This window comes from Dendrobates tinctorius, unplaced genomic scaffold (genome assembly GCF_039654945.1).
Source record: "Dendrobates tinctorius isolate UK_male_01 unplaced genomic scaffold, ASM3965494v1 ptg000158l, whole genome shotgun sequence".
Lineage (NCBI taxonomy): Eukaryota > Metazoa > Chordata > Amphibia > Anura > Dendrobatidae > Dendrobates > Dendrobates tinctorius.
The window spans coordinates 12,319,242-12,335,544 of NW_027361825.1; the positions used below are offsets into that span (position 1 = coordinate 12,319,242).

The 16,303-nt window shown below is 47.8% G+C and overlaps 1 protein-coding gene across 5 annotated transcripts in view; it reads right to left on the minus strand.

Moving 5' to 3' along the window:
- Positions 1-7,903: 7,903 nt before the first annotated feature.
- Positions 7,904-16,303, minus strand: part of LOC141051864 (uncharacterized) — a 40,019-nt gene continuing 31,619 nt past the window's right edge. For all 5 annotated transcript variants that reach the window (XM_073548976.1, XM_073548972.1, XM_073548974.1 and 2 more), the window contains exons 4-5: positions 14,832-14,917; positions 7,904-8,089 (exon numbers count right to left, since the gene is read on the minus strand). In XM_073548976.1, the coding sequence (XP_073405077.1) occupies positions 14,856-14,917 (62 nt within the window). In that variant the 3' untranslated portion in view covers positions 7,904-8,089; positions 14,832-14,855. The remainder of the gene's footprint in view (positions 8,090-14,831; positions 14,918-16,303) is intronic.

Here is a 16,303-nt window from a genome sequence, read left to right on the forward strand (position 1 = left end):
GACATATAGAGAGATTACTGCACAGTTATAGATGATGACTTACAGATGACGTTCTTTCCAGTGGAGTTATTCATTTTTCCCGTCTTTTCCATCTGGTCCAGACCGACATGTCGACTTCTCCAGCCAGGACTCATCTGCAGAGATTACAACACAGACACATCTGTCTTCTCACATTTCCAGCACTGTTCACTTGTAGAATCATGAAATCCTAGAATGTTCGAGTTGGAAGGGACCTCCAGGGTCATCCTGTCCAAACTCCTGCTCAATGCAGCAATGCAGGGATTCCCTAAATCATCTCAGACAGATGTCGTCCAGCCTCTGTGTGAACAATTCCATTGAAGAAGAACTCACCACCTCTGATGGCCACCTGTTCCATCCATTCATTGATCACCCTCACTGTCAAAAAGTGTTTTCTAATATCTCATGTGTATCTTCTTCCTTTCAGTTTCATCCCATTGTTTCTCGTGTTTCCATGTGCAAATGTATTCCCAACCTGCACAAACTCTTCCCTCATCCTGCTGATACCCCAACACTGATCTGTTGCTGCTGTATGTGCCCCTATTACTGCACCTACTGTGTGGTACAATAACGGCTCCTCTTACTGCCCCACATAGTAATGTCACCACTGTGCACCTTACATCGTAATAATGCCTCCTTTGTGCTCTCTAGATGGTAAAATTGCCCCTCAGAAAATAATAATTTCCTGTACATGTGCCCTCCAAATTTTGACACTAGAAAGTAATAATACTCCAAGTGCAACTTTGATGGTCACAATACTGAGAGCCACTATAACAATAATGTTTAAGTGCCCACTTAACATTTAATGTCCCCTGAGTTGAGTTCCCCATGTAAAATTCCTCTATATACAGTATGCTGGGCCCACAGCTCCCCTATACATATTATGATGATCCCACAGCTCCCCTATACACCGTATGATAATCCCACAGCTCTCCTATACAGCATATGATCCCACAGCTCCCCTATACATTCTATGATGATCCCACAGCTCCCCCTATACACAGTATGATAATCCCACAACTCTCCTATACATCGTATGATCCCATAGCTCCCCTATACACAGTATGGCAGGCCCACAGCTCCCCTATACACAGTATGATAATCCCACAGCTCCCCTATACGCGTATGATGATTCCACAGCTTCCCTATACACAGTAATGTAGGCCCACAGCTCCCTTTTATACAGTATGATGGACCCGCAGCTCCCATGCATACAGTATAATGTCCCCCAGAGTTCCCCTATACATATAATGATGTCCCCACTGCTCCTCCAATACACAGTATAATAGTTAATAGCATTCTGACACCTTGTGACGCCCGCACTGAGAGCCCCTTTACTGGGAGGAAATTAACTTTATTCCTCCCAGCAGCCTTGCTTTTCCAGTCATAGGGGCGGCCCTGGCATGGATTCAGTCACCGCTCTGTGTATAGAGAGTGGTGGCTGTAACCGCACCCCGGCACTAAGGCCGGAGTCACGCAGCGAGATAGTGCCAAGTCTCGCAGGTTAAAACCAAGCTCTGGCACCGGCACTCCGGAGCGGAGCGTGCAGCTCCATGTATTGCTGTGCGGCTGCATGCTCCGCTCCGGAGTGCGGTACCAGAGCTTGGTTTTAACCTGCGAGACTCGGCCGTATCTCGCTGCGTGTGTGATCCCGGCCTAACTGACAGCCGTCTGCCACCCGGTAATTACCCTACTGGTGCCCCTATAAATACTAATGCTTCTTAAATGCGCCCCACTTAATATTTAACTGAGTCCCCCTATGTACAGTAGTAATGGCCCCAGCATTGCTGATGTGAGAAGGGGGTGGTGTGATGACTCTTTTGGCTTCTCCCAATTATCTTTTATTGAGTGAAGTCAAACTTATCTAGTGACACGTGCAAATAGCAAACATGGTCGCATGACCTCCTGATTGCACCAGTGGTTTTGGGGTCTCATGACGGCAGGCGCACCCCATCATGATTTTGCAGTCTGTAGTCCGAGAGTGACTGCAGGCAATTATCCCAAGCTTTTAATAACTTTATAATAATAATAATAATAATAATAATAATTTGCTTATTATTAAATTATTAAAAAGAATGCAGCTTGTGGTTACTGTATAACCATACTTGTTAGGGGGCAGACAGATGGACATATTTCTCGTGTGAGGATCGCATCGCAATCCTCGGACTGACCATCAGCTCTCCACACCTGAGTGTGACAGCTGCATAGTAATCCATCACGCTCATGTCAGGAGCCGTACTGGCCAGTCCGAGAATTGCGGTGCGAACCTCGCATGAGTTATATGGCCGTCTGTCTGTGCCCTTGTTATACCTTGTTATACTAATACTAAAATATTAATCTATTCTTAAAGTATTAACGAGCTCACAAGTAAAAAAAAAAGCCCCCTACCTCCCTCCTGTCCCCCTCCCACCATCCTCTCACATGCACCCCTCAGTGCTCTATCCCCCTGACCCCACAATACCCCCATCCTCTCATATTCACGCCCAGTGCTCTATCCCCCTCCCCCGCAATACCCCCAACCTCTCACATCCACCCCCATGCCCTGTCACCCCTGCCTCACAATACTTCCATCCTCTCACATTCACCCTGTGCCCTAGCCCCCACAATACTTCCATCCTCTCACATTCACCCTGTGCCCTAGCCCCCACAATACCCCCATCCTCTCACATGCACCCCTCAGTGCTCTATCCCCCTCCCCCGCAATACCCCCATCCTCTCATATTCACGCCCAGTGCTCTATCCCCCTCCCCCGCAATACCCCCAACCTCTCACATCCACCCCCATGCCCTGTCACCCCTGCCTCACAATACTTCCATCCTCTCACATTCACCCTGTGCCCTAGCCCCCACAATACCCCCATCCTCTCACATTCACCCCACAGTGACCATGACATGCTTAAACTGAATGAATTTAATAAATTCCATTCCCACTTACCATGAAGCTTGCAGGCAGTGACTGAGGCAGGACCAGGAAGTGTCCAGTGTATGCACACAGAGGGCACTAGGACCCAGTGTGGCTGAGACAACCAGAGCCTGCATGGCAGAAACTGCAGCTGCTACCAGCAAGGAAACAGCTCCTCCAGTGAGACAGCAGCACCATATACTGCACAGACAGGCTCTGCAACCTGCCACTGTGCAGTCTGTCAGACAGACAGACGTTGTGCTGCTCTCTCCCTGACTCCTCAAATACTGGCCATGTCTCCCAATGGGCCGGTGAGCAAAAATCCAAGAGCCACACGGGGGTACTTAGTGAATGACCTGCATAGAGCTGGAACTACAGTAACAAAGGCAACCATCAGTAATACACTATGCCGCCAGGGACTCAGATCCTGCAGTGTCAGACGTGTCCCCCTGCTTAAGCCAGTACATGTCCGGGCCCGTCTGAAGTTTGCTAGAGAGCATTTGGATTATCCAGAAGAGTATTGGGAGAATGTCATATGGTCTGATGAAACTAAAGTAGAACTGTTTGGTAGAAACAAAACTCGTGTTTGGAGGAGACAGAATGCTGAGTTTCATCCAAAGAACACCATATTTACTGTGAAGCATGGGGGTGGCAACATCATGCTTTGGGGCAGTTTCTCTGCAAAGGGACCAGGACGACTGATCTGTGTATATGAAAGAATGAATGGGGCCATGTATCGTGAGATTTTGAGTGCAAACCTCCTTCCATCAGCAAGGGCATTGAAGATGAAACGTGGATGGGTCTTTCAGTATGATAATGATCCCAAGCACACTGTCATGGCAACGAAGGAGTGGCTTTGCAAGAAGCATGTGAAGGTCCTGGAGTGGCCTAGCCAGTCTCCAGATCTCAACTCCATAGAAAACCTATGGAAGAATTTGAAAGTTTGTGCTGCCCAGCGACAGGCCCAAAACATCACTGCTCTAGAGGAGATCTGCATGGAGGAATGGGCCAACATACCACCAGCAGTGTGTGCCAACCTTGTGAAGACTTACAGAAAATGTTTCACCTCTGTCATTGCCAACAAAGGATATATAACAAAATGTTGAGATGGACTACCACTGGCATCCATATCCTCACTCCAAGACACAGACAGTGCCACTGCTTTCTACAATGCCACTCTCGCATCAGCTATTGACACGGTCGCCCCTCTCGCTCATGGCAGAATGCGATGTACCAACAGACAACCCTGGCACAATAACACCACTAAAAAGCTCCGGCAAGCGTCCAGGGCTGCAGAGCGACATTGGAAGAAAACAAATTCGCAAGACAACTTCACTGCATTCAAACAGGCAACACTCGCTTTCAAATCTGCCCTCACCTCTGCTAAACATGCCTATGTCGTGAGTTCATTTTCCCCTTCACCATTGAGGTCTGATGAACTCCCTCTTCTGGTGAAGGAAGGTAGTGAGGCTGATTACCAAGCACCTGTGCAGGATGATGATGACTGGGTGACTGGAATTGCTGACTGGATATAAGGCAGCCGACGCCCTTCTGACTTGCTGGTGATCTCTCAGGGATTCTAGGAGACCAGTCTGATTCCTGCTCCTCAAAAGCTAAGTTTTCTGCTCTGCTTTTTGCATTTGTGTCTTGGTTTTGTTTTGCCTTGTTTTTCTGGATTTCTGCCATTCCCTGCTGGGGTGAGCTGAATTCCTTTTTGCTCTGTCTTCAGAAAATACCTGAGTACTGATTTAGTCTTTTTGAAGCCTAGCGTCTTCAGGGCTTTTTTACCTATCAGTCTGTTGGCTCTTGTTTTGATAGGGTTTTGGCGGATTGCAGACAGCAGCTTTTCTATCCTTTCCTATTTAGTTAGCTTGGGCCCCATCATTTGCTCAGCCTATCTTTCTATCTGTGTGAGTGTGTTTTTTTTTTATCTTGCTTCACCGTCATTATATGTTGGGGGCTGCCTATTGCTTTGGGGTCTGCTCTGGGGCAGTTTAAATTTCCCTTTCTGTCTTTAGGCTATTTAGTTCTCCGGCTGTGATTGAGGGGTCTAGAGCACCGTAGGAACCCCCCACGGCTACTGCTAGTTGTTGATAGGTTCGATAGCTGCCAACTTCTCTGGTTTTCTGGACTTAGCTAGTATTTCTGTTTTTGCCTCCTACGGTGACTCATTCATAACAGACCTACTTCACAACCCTCGTATCTTCCCTATCCTACAATCCCAAACAGTTATTCAAAACTTTTAACTCCCTCCTCCGCCCACCACCGCCTCCTCCAATCTCCCTCATCTCTGCCGAGGACTTTGCCACACACTTCAAAAATAAGATTGACCAAACAGGGCAAGTCTTCATCACTCAACCACCACAACCCCTTTGTATACCAGACCAACAGACCAATGCCCAAACCCCATAACCTCACTCTCCAACATCACTGAAGGGGAGCTTAATCGTCTCTTCTCCAAATCGCACCTCACAACCTGTGCACTCGACCCCATCCCATCCCACCTCTTCTCCAACCTCACCACCACACTTATCCCATCCCTAACACACCTCTTCAACCTATCACTAACGTCCGGTACCTTCCCTTCTGCTTTCAAACATGCCACAATCACGCCTATCCTTAAAAAAGCCAACCCTCGACCCAACCGCTATGTCCAGCTATCGCCCAATATCGTTGCTCCCATTTGCTTCCAAACTCCTGGAACAGCATGTCCACGCTGAACTTTCCTCCCACCTATCATCTAACTTGCTCTTTGACAATCTACAATCTCGTTTCCGCCCCCATTACTCCACTGAGACAGCCCTGACCAAAATTACTAACGACCTACTTACAGCCAAATCAAGTGGACAATACTCTATGCTCCTGCTTCTAGACCTGTCCTCTGCATTCGACACAGTTGACCACTGCTTCCTACTACAGATCCTCTCCTCCTTCGACATCAAAGGCCTTGCCCTATCCTGGATCTCCTCATACCTTTCCAACCGCACATTCAGCGTCTCCCACTCCCACACCAACTCCTCATCCCACCCTCTCTCTGTTGGAGTCCCCCAAGGCTCTGTTTTAGGACCCCTACTCTTCTCAATCTATATGCTTGGTTTGGGGCAACTCGTAAAGTCCCACGGATTCCAGTACCACCTTTATGCTGATGACACTCAGATCTACCTCTCTGGCCCAGATGTCACCTCTCTGCTGTCCAGAATCCCAGAGTGTCTATCAGCCATATCCTCCTCCTTCTCCTCTCGCTTCCTCAAGCTCAATGTGGACAAATCTGAACTCATCATCTTTCCTCCATCTCACAGATCTTCCTTAACCGACCTAGCTATAACAATTAATTACATCAAGCTTTCCCCAGTACCAGAAGTCCGCTGCCTCGGAGTAACCTTTGACTCTGCCCTGTCCTTCAAACTGCACATCCAAGCTCTTTCTACCTCCTGTTGCCTCCAGCTCAAAAATATTTCCAGAATCCGTCCTTTCCTCAACCCTCAATCTACTAAAATGCTTGTGCATGCCCTCATCATCTCCCGCTTCGGCTACTGCTACATCCTTTTCTGTGGCTTCCCTGCTAACACCCTCGCACCTCTCCAGTCCATCCTTAACTCTGCTGCCTGACTAATTTATCTCTCACCTCGCTACTCCTCCACTTCTCCCTTTTGCAAATCTCTTCACTGGCTCCCATTCCCTCAGCGTATCCAGTTCAAACTACTAATACTGACCTACAAGGCCATCTATAATCTTTGCCCCAACAAGTTCGACTATCAACCACTTTTGGATCCTTCAGACGGAACCCGAAAACCCACCTTTTCAAGAAATCCTACAGCCTGCAATGACCCCGCTACTTCCTTCTCTCTCACCACTACCGGTGATATCACCTCAACCAACACCGGAACTGCTGAAACCCAACAACCTACTGTCTCCTTCCCCACCATCCTGCAGCATGTAAGCCCGAAAGGGCAGGGTCCTTTCTTCCCTCTGTATCAGTCTGTCATTGTAAGTTTGTTTACTGTAAGTGATATGTGTAATTTGTATGTAACCCCTTCTCATGTACAGCACCATGGAATCAATGATGCTATATAAATAATAACTTAACTTTTGTTAATGACCAAATACTTATTTTCCACCATAATTTGAAAAATAAATCTTGCCAAATCAGTTAAGGTGATTTTCTGGATTTGATTTCTCAGTTTTGACTCTCATAGTTGTGGTCTATCTATGATGTCAATTGAATATAAACACATGGGCCATGCACACAGTGAACAAGTCTGTAGGACAGTGTTCACACCACCAAAAGACTGAAACACAGAAAAACACAGTATATCAAACGTATAAAAATACTCTGCTGTAAAAAAGTAACAGTAAACAGCAAGTGCTAGTAAAAAGATGATAACAAAACAGGGTATTTGGTTGATACATTTTTTTAAAAAAAAAGTATAATAAGCCGCTCTACCAAACTTCAAGGTATACCCATATCAGAGCAGTCCCTAACCGATGTATTTAAAACCTGACACTGTGTATGGTACCTATATAAGCCGTCTTCCACAGTGTGTCCACATTGGATATTACCTTTCTGAATTCTGCCCATACAGGTAACATACACATGGTCAGGTTTTAAATACATGCTCTGATGGGTATACCTTGACGTTTGGTAGAGTGGCTTAGCATACATTTTTTGCAAAAAACGTATCAACCAAGTACCCTGTTTTGTTATCATCTTTTTACTAGCACTTGCTGTTTATTGTTGCTTTTTTACAGCAGAGTATTTTTATATGTTTGATATACTGTGTTTTTCTGTGTTTCTACGATGTCAATTACAGGCCTCTCTCATCTTTTTAAGTGGGAGAACTTGCACAATTGGTGGCCGACTAAATACTTTTTTTTCCCCACTGTACATTACATGTAACTGGACCTGGGGCAACGGCCCCCTCTGCCTCCCCGCCCAGTAGCTACGCTTTTGTGATGACACCTGGACACAATCACTGACCACATATATAGGAAAGCCAAATCTGACTTTATTAAAGATATAGGCATATATACACAGGTAGATAAATAAAAGTTTTCATCTTATGCTGACAAGAGGTAATCACCTAATCCCCTAATCCTTTCCTGTTAATTTTTTTCAAATGCTTCATGCATCATAGGAGGGCCAGCAATCTGCTCGAAACCACAAGGAAAACTGTAAAGAGAGAAATATATTATTGCTCCAAAAAAAGAAGAAAAAACTATTTAATAGACTGAACTACTGCCGATTCATGTGCAAAGTACCTGCATGTTATAAATACATGTTCAGTGTATACTGAGTGCTACTGTATCTACCTAGCTATTATCTATCTATCTACAGGTGCTTCTCACAAAATTAGAATATCATCAAAAAGTTAATTTATTTCGGTTCCTCAATACAAAAAGTGAAACTCATATATTATATAGAGTCATTGCAAACAGAGTGATCTATCTCATGTGTTTATTTCTGTTAATGTTGATGATTATGGCTTACAGCCAATGAAAGCCCAAAAGTCATTATCTCAGTAAATTAGAATAATTAACAAAAGACACCTTCAAAGGCTTCCTAAGTGTTTATAAAGGTCCCTTAATCTGTTTCAGTAGGTTCCACAATCGTGGGGAAGACTGCTGACCTGACAGAAGTCCAGAAGGCATTCAGTATTAGAAGGTGACGGGGTGCTCACTGCTCCAGTCTGGTGCTCAGAGGAAAAACTAAAACATATTATAGAAAAAACCTCGGCACACAGTATAGTATGAATCCAATATTTATTCTTCCAGAAAAATCATGGAACCCAGATAATACAGACAAAAAACATCAGCGTTTCGGCTATTCAGCCTTTCACAAGATTTTATCTGCATAAGCAAAGGTCCATGTATATCACGATTAAGAATCCCTCCAGATTCAATTCATATAGGTGATCAGTGAAAAAATCCTTCACCAAAGTGTTCGTCCTAGAGGCATAACGGCAGGCGCCAATGTGAGTTGCGGCATTCAGTGACACACTCCACAAGGAGGGTAAGCCACAAAAGGTCATTGCTAGAGAAGCTGGCTGTTCACAGAGTGCGGTATCCAAGCATAGTAATGGAAAGTTGAGTGGAAGGAAAAAGTGTGGTAGAAAAATGTGCACAAGCAACCGGGATAACCACAGCCTTGAAAGCACTGTTAAGAAAAGGCCATACAAAAGTTTGAGGGGGTGAGTCACAAGGAGTGGACTGCTACTGGAGATATTGCTTCAAGAGCCACCACACACAGACGTATCCAGGACATGGGCTACAAGTGTCACATTCCTTTTGTCAAGCCACTCATGACCAATAGACAACACCAGAAATGTCTTACCTGGGCCAAGGAGAAAAAGAACTGGACTGTTGTCAGTGTTCCAAGGTGTTGTTTTCAGATGAAAGTAAATTTTGCATTTCATTTGGAAGCAAAGGTCCCAGAGCAGTGGCGTAACTACAAAGTTATGGGCCCCGATGCAAACTTTCAAATGGCCCCCCCCCACCCCGGGCTGCCACTAGGAATTTTGGGGTCCCATACTGGCAAAATTTTCGGGGTCCCCTTGAGACCAGCCCAGGCTCCATCCCTCTAACTGTCCACAGCCCCACTGCTCCCATAACTCCACCCCCACATAGAGAATGAAAGGAGCAGAGGGCAGGTGTCTTACTTGCTACACCATAGAATATAATGTCACCCCCCATATTATATAACACAGCCTCCCCCATAGAATATAATGTACCCTCCATGGTATATAACACAGCCGCATAGTATATAGCACAGCATCACATGGTATACAGCACGGTATACAGCCCCCCCATGGTATACAACACAGCACCCCTCCATGGTATACAGTACAGCATCGCATGATATACAGCCCCCCATGGTATACAGCACAGCACCCACCCATGGTATACAGCACAGCACCCCCATGGCATACAGCACTGCATAGTATCCAGCCCCCCATGGTATACAGAACAGCACTCCCCCCATGGTATACAGCACTGCATGGTATACAGCCCCCCATGGTATACAGCACAGCACCCTCCCCCCATGGTATACAGCACAGCACCCCCCATGGTATAAAGCACTGCATGATATTCAGCACTGCATGGTATACAGCCCCCCATGGTATACAGCACCGCATGGTATACAGCACTGCATGGTATACAGCCCACAATAGTATACAGCACAGCACCCCCCATGGTATACAGCACTGCATGGTATTCAGCACTGCATGGTATACGGCTCCCCATGGTATACAGCACTGCATGGTATACAGCACAGCACCCCCCATGGTATATAGCCCCATGGTATACAACACAGCACCCCCCATGGTATACAGCCCCGCATGGTATACAGCACAGCACCCCCTATGGTATACAGCACCATGGTATGCAGCTCCATGGTATACAGCACAGCACCCCCCATGGTATACAGCACAGTACCCCCCATGTGATAAAGCACCGCATAGTTTGCAGCTCCCCCTGAGAATGGCCTCACAGTCCTAGCTGTACTGTTGCATAAAAAACCCCACTCTTCTCACCTTCTCCTCGGGCCTGCGCTGCTCCCGGCTCCTGTTTCCTGCTCTGCCTGATACACAGTGAGTGCGCGATGATGTCATCGCGCACCCGCTGTGTGTCAGAGGCAGTGCAGGGAATGATGGGAGACGGAGCGTCAGCTGACGCTCTCTCCTCCATCATTGTTTTTGAACTGTACAGGCATTACGCTGGTATAGTTCAATGCGGCGGCGGGGGAGTCGGCGCTGACATGGGGCCTCTCTGATCCCCCCTCCTGCCCAGCCTTCCCTACCGCTGGCCTGATGCGGGCCTCTTCTGCTCATCGGGCTCCATACGCCAGTCAGGCATTAATGCCCTGACTCGCGGTCCTGGGGCCCAGGCCCCTAAGCGCTCAGGGGCCCCGTCGCAGCTGCGACCGCGGCTGTTATGCCCTTGTCCCAGAGTCTGGAGGAAGAGTGGAGAGGCCATAATCCAAGCTGCTTGAGGTGTAGTGTGAAGTTTCCACAATCAGTGATGGTTTGGGGAGCCATGTCATCTGCTGGTGTAGGTCCACTGTGCTTTATCAAGACCAAAGTCAGTGCAGCCATCTACCAGGAAATTTTAGAGCACTTCATGCTTCCCTCTGCCGACAAGCTTTTTGGAGATGGAGATTTCATTCTCCAGCAGGACTTGGCACCTGTCCACACTGCCAAAAGTACCAATACCTGGTTTACAAACAACAGTATCACTGTGCTTTATTGGCCAGCAAACTCGTCTGACCTTAACCCCATAAAGAATCTATGGGGTATTGTCAAGAGGAAGATGAGAGACACCAGACCCCACAATGCAGATGAGCTGAAGGCTGCTATCAAAGCAACCTGAGCTTCCAAAACTCCTCAGCAGTGCCACAGGCTGATTGCCTCCATGCCACGCCGCATTGATGCAGTAATTATTATTATTATGCATTTATATAGCGCAATTTATTCCATGGCGCTTTACATGTGAAAAGTGGAAATATAAACAAGTATAATAAACATGTGTAAGACAAGGGACACACACACAAGTACATAAGGAGAGGGGACCCTGCCCGCGAGGGCTCACAGTCTACAGGGATGGGTGAGGATACAGTAGGAGAGGGTAGAGCAGGTCGTGTGGTGGTTCAGTAGACCGAGGATCATTGCAGGCTGTAGGCTTGTCGGAACAGGTGGCTCTTCAGGTTCTTCTTGAAGGTTTCCGTTGATGGTGAGAGTCTGATGTGTTGCGGCAGAGAGTTCCAGAGTATGGGGGAAGCACGGGAGAAGCCTTGTATGCGGTTGTGGGAAGAAGAGATAAGGGGGGAGTATAGATGGAGGTCTTGGGACGATCGAAGGTTGCGTGCGGGTAGGTACCTAGAGACCATGTCACAGATGTATGGAGGAGACAGGTTGTGGATGGCTTTGTATGTCATGGGTAGGGTTTTGAATTGGAGCCTCTGGGCAATAGGAAGCCAGTGAAGGGCCTGGCATAGGGGGGAGGCTTGGGAATAGCGGGGAGACAGGTGGATTAGTCGGGCAGCAGAGTGTAGGATGGACTGGAGCGGAGCCAGAGTACTAGAGGGGAGGCCAGAGAGTAGGAGGTTGCAGTAGTCGAGGCGGGAGATGATAAGAGCATGCACTAGTGTTTTTGTGGTTTCGTGGTTGAGGAATGACCGGATACGGGAAATATTTTTGAGTTTGAGGCAGCAGGAGGAGGCGAGGGCTTGGATATGTGGTTTGAAAGAGAGCGCAGAGTCGAGGATCACCCCAAGGCACCGAGCGTGCGGTAGTGGGGAAAGAGAGCAGCCATTGACATTGATGGATAGGTCTGGTGGAGGGGTAGAGTGAGATGGGGGAAAGATGATGAATTCTGTTTTGTCCATGTTCAGTTTGAGAAAGCGAGCAGAGAAGAAGGCTGAGATAGCAGACAGACATTTTGGGATTTCAGTCAGTAAGGAGGCGAGGTTGGGTCCAGATAGGTAGATCTTCGTGTCATCGGCATAGAGGTGATACTGCAAACCGTGGGATTCTATGAACTGTCCCAAGCCAAAGGTGTAGATGGAGAACAGTAGGGGTCCTAGGACAGAGCCTTGAGGAACACCAACAGACAGGGGGCGAGGTGAGGAGGTGGTGTGTGAGAGGGAGACACTAAATGTTCGGTCTGTTAGGTATGATGAGATCCAGGATAGGGCCAAGTCTGTGATGCCAAGAGATGAGAGAGTCTGTAGCAGGAGGGAATGGTCTACAGTGTGGAAGGCAGAGGACAGGTCCAGGAGAAGGAGGACAGAGTAGTGTCGCTTGCTCTTGGCGGTTAGTAAGTTGTTAGTGACTTTAGTTAGGGCAGTTTCAGTTGAGTGATGCGATCGGAAGCCAGATTGTAACCGGTCAAAGAGGGAAAAGGAGGAGAGGTGGGAGGACAGATCAAGATATACATGCTGTTCCAGTAGTTTTGAGGCGTAAGGGAGAAGAGATATCGGGCGATAGTTAGACACAGAGGATGGATCAAGGGAGGGCGTTTTGAGGATGGGTGTGATTGAGGCATGTTTGAAGGATGAGGGAAATACACCATTTCTAAGTGAAAGGTTGAAGAGGTGTGTTAGAGATGGGATGAAGATTGTGGCCAAGTTAGGGATGAGGTGAGACAGGAGTGGGTCGAGGGCACAAGTGGTGAGGTGTGATCTTGACAGAAGGGTGGAGAGCTGATCTTCTGTCATGGTGGAGAAGCTGGCTTTTGCAGAACAGGGCTGAGCGGCTAAGAGGGGCATTGGGGGCTGCGGGCCAAAGTTTTGTCTGATCGTGTCGATCTTCTGCTTAAAGAAGGAGGCAAAGTCTTCAGCAGAAATGAGAGGAGAGGGAGGAGGTGCTGTGGGACGGAGTAGAGAATTGAAAATGTTGCAGAGCTGTTTAGGGTTGTGAGACGGAGGATATGAGGGATGCGAAGTAAGTTTGTTTTGCGGCAGAGAGTGTGGACTTAAAGCTGGCAAGGGACTGCTTGTATGCGCTGAAGTGCTCAGTAGAATGGGTTCTCTTCATCTCTGCTCAGTGGCCCTGGAAACCCATCTCAGCTCTTTGGTCAGGCTGGTCAGCCAGGGCTGCCTGTTGATTGTTCGAGATTTGCACTGCATGAGGGGGGCAGCCGAATCAAGTGTTGCTGTTATTGTGGTGTTATAAAAAGTGGCAACAGCATCTGTGTCATGAAGGGAAGCTATGTCTGTAAGAGGGAGAAGGGACTCAGAGAGTGATAGTAAATTGAGGTGTTTGAGATTCCTGCGTGGGTGAGCGAGTTTATGGAGCGGGGGTTGTGCAGTGGGAGAGGAGAGGGAAGAGAATCTCAGTAGGTTGTGAGTTATTGAGATTAGTGAGGGAACAGAGATGGGTGAAGATAAGGTCCAGCGTGTGACCATCTTTGTGAGTGGCTGCAGAGGACCACTGAGTGAGGCCGAGGGAAGCCGTGAGCGATAGAAGTTTAGAGGCAGCCGGGGTGGAAGTGTCAATGGGGATGTTGAAGTCGCCCATGATGATGGTGGGGATGTCAGCAGAAAGGAAATGGAGTAGTCAGGTGGTGAAGTGGTCGAGAAAGGTGGAGATAGCTAGTTCTGGGGGGCGGTAGATGACAGCCAGTTGAAGGCTGGAGGGGGAATAGATGCGGACGGAGTGCACCTCGAACAAGGGAAGAGTAGCGGAAGGTGGCAGAGGAATTGGGGTAAAGGAGCAGGTATCAGACAGGAGCAAGCCAACTCCTCCACCACGTTTTTTGCTGGGGCGAGGGGTGTGAGAGATGGAATCAAATATTCAAATGAGAACTTTAAAGGCCGAAGAAGAGAAGGGTTCCATGGGAACAGCAGTTGAACATGGGTCAGTCGGTACTAAGTGATGGGCGAGCGCCATTCCGAAGGGACGGGCGATGGCCTCCGTCGCCCTCGGCCGATCGAAAGGGAGTCTGGTTCAGATCCCCGAACCCGGAGTGGCGGAGACTGGCGCCCCACCGCCTTCCCCCCCCCTAAACAAGGGGGGGGGGGCTGGGGCGCCCAGAGCGGCAACGCAAACGATCCTGGAGAAGCCGGCGGGAGCCCCGGGGAGAGCTCTCTATTCTTTGTGAAGAATTGATGCCAAAGGAGCCCCGACCAAGTATTGAATACATTTACTGAACATATATTTCAGTAGGCTAATGTTTTGGATTTTAAAATCATTTTTCCAGCTGGTGTTATAAAGTATTCTAATTTACTGAAATAATGACTTTTGGGTTTTCATTGGCTGTAAGTCATGATTATCAATAAACACGTGAAATACAGTAGATCACTCTGTTTGTAATGACTCTATATAATATATAAGTTTCACTTTTTTAACTGGTCTCAGCATGGAGTCTTTATTCTCCTTTGGGTATTTTATAATTTGTGATTTTTTAGAACTTACTTTTTTCCATCAGTCACTCCTGCATCACTTAAGAAGTAAAACTGGAAGCAGAGAAAGGACTATGAGAGCACTCAACGGACCACAGCCTGGAAGGAAATAAAAACATTACTGCTTGCAATCTACGTTACACCCTGGATTCAGTTTCTCAGCAGTGATATCATCATTTTCTATACATGGTAGGTTTGTACACTATTTTGTATTTTGGGTGATGCCCACCCATTTTAACATACCCATGTCTCATATTACTGCTAACTGGAGCTCAGTCCTATATAAGTGAATGGGATTGAGCTGTAATACCAGACAAAGCCAATAGGAAATGTGTGAAGCCGTGCTTGGTGAGCAATAAGGGGACATGAAGCCTACTGGATTATAGATTCTGATTACTCTAAGGATAATCCATCCATACTGTGATCCCGGAAAACCCATTTAAATGGGTTGTTTGAGAATTTTATATTTGTGGCCTATCCTTAGATCATTGGGGGTCCAACACCTGGCATCCCTAAATAGTCAATGGTTACAATGTCCCATGATGGCTGGACAAACACAGCTCCGTACACTGTGCAGTAGCTGATCTGCAGTACCAATAAATAGCTACTGCACAGTGCTGTTCCAGCTCTGTACCTGTTATGGACGGCGGAACGCACCTAATAAAAATAATAGAAGGTGCGTTTTCCGCCCGGGGTCCACTGTGCGGTAGATGATATGACCGCTGCTGGACAATGGCAGATGCTCCAATGGGTGAAGTAGTGCGCTCGGGTTATCGTCACCCGAGCGGCTAAGGCCGGCTCTGTTCAGGCATAGAGAACCTTAAACAAATAAATACATAGGCGCTGACCTTGTTAAGCGCACAAGGTAACCAGCGGGTGGCATCGCAACCGCGAACGCCAGAGGACTGCTAAGCGCAGCGCGGCAGAACTGCTAAGCGCAGGCGCGGCGGTAACTATCGCCGCTAGACAACGGTGCCGACAGGGCGGACACCGACGGGCGCTAGTGCTAGGTGCAGTAGCACAGTGGCAAATAGCTAGCCACTACCTGGAGCTGACTATACACACTCGGTCACCACTCGTAATATCAAAGGGTAGGGGTTTCCAATAAGTCAGTCACCAGAACATGCATCCATCACCATTCACAAATAGCATAATAGGTCTACACTAGCGCATGGCCGAGCCGCCATGCGGGCTTTTTATAGCCATGCGCTTCCGGGACCTTCCAGTAACCTGGGAAGAACCAATAAGATCCGACGCAGGACCTGGACATGTGACCCCTGCTCTCCACTGAGAGGACAAGTTGCGGGCATGCCCAGTAGCACGGCACGAGGACTTAGCCTCTGGAGCGGTTCTCTGCAGAGCAGGTTGCGCTACCATTGCTGCACCAGAGGTGGCAGCAACATCCAGGCTCACAGAACGAGTCTGAGCAGAATGCCTGGCTTGCCGTGATTGCTGAGCAGGAGGCTGAGCAGGAGGCTGAGCGGT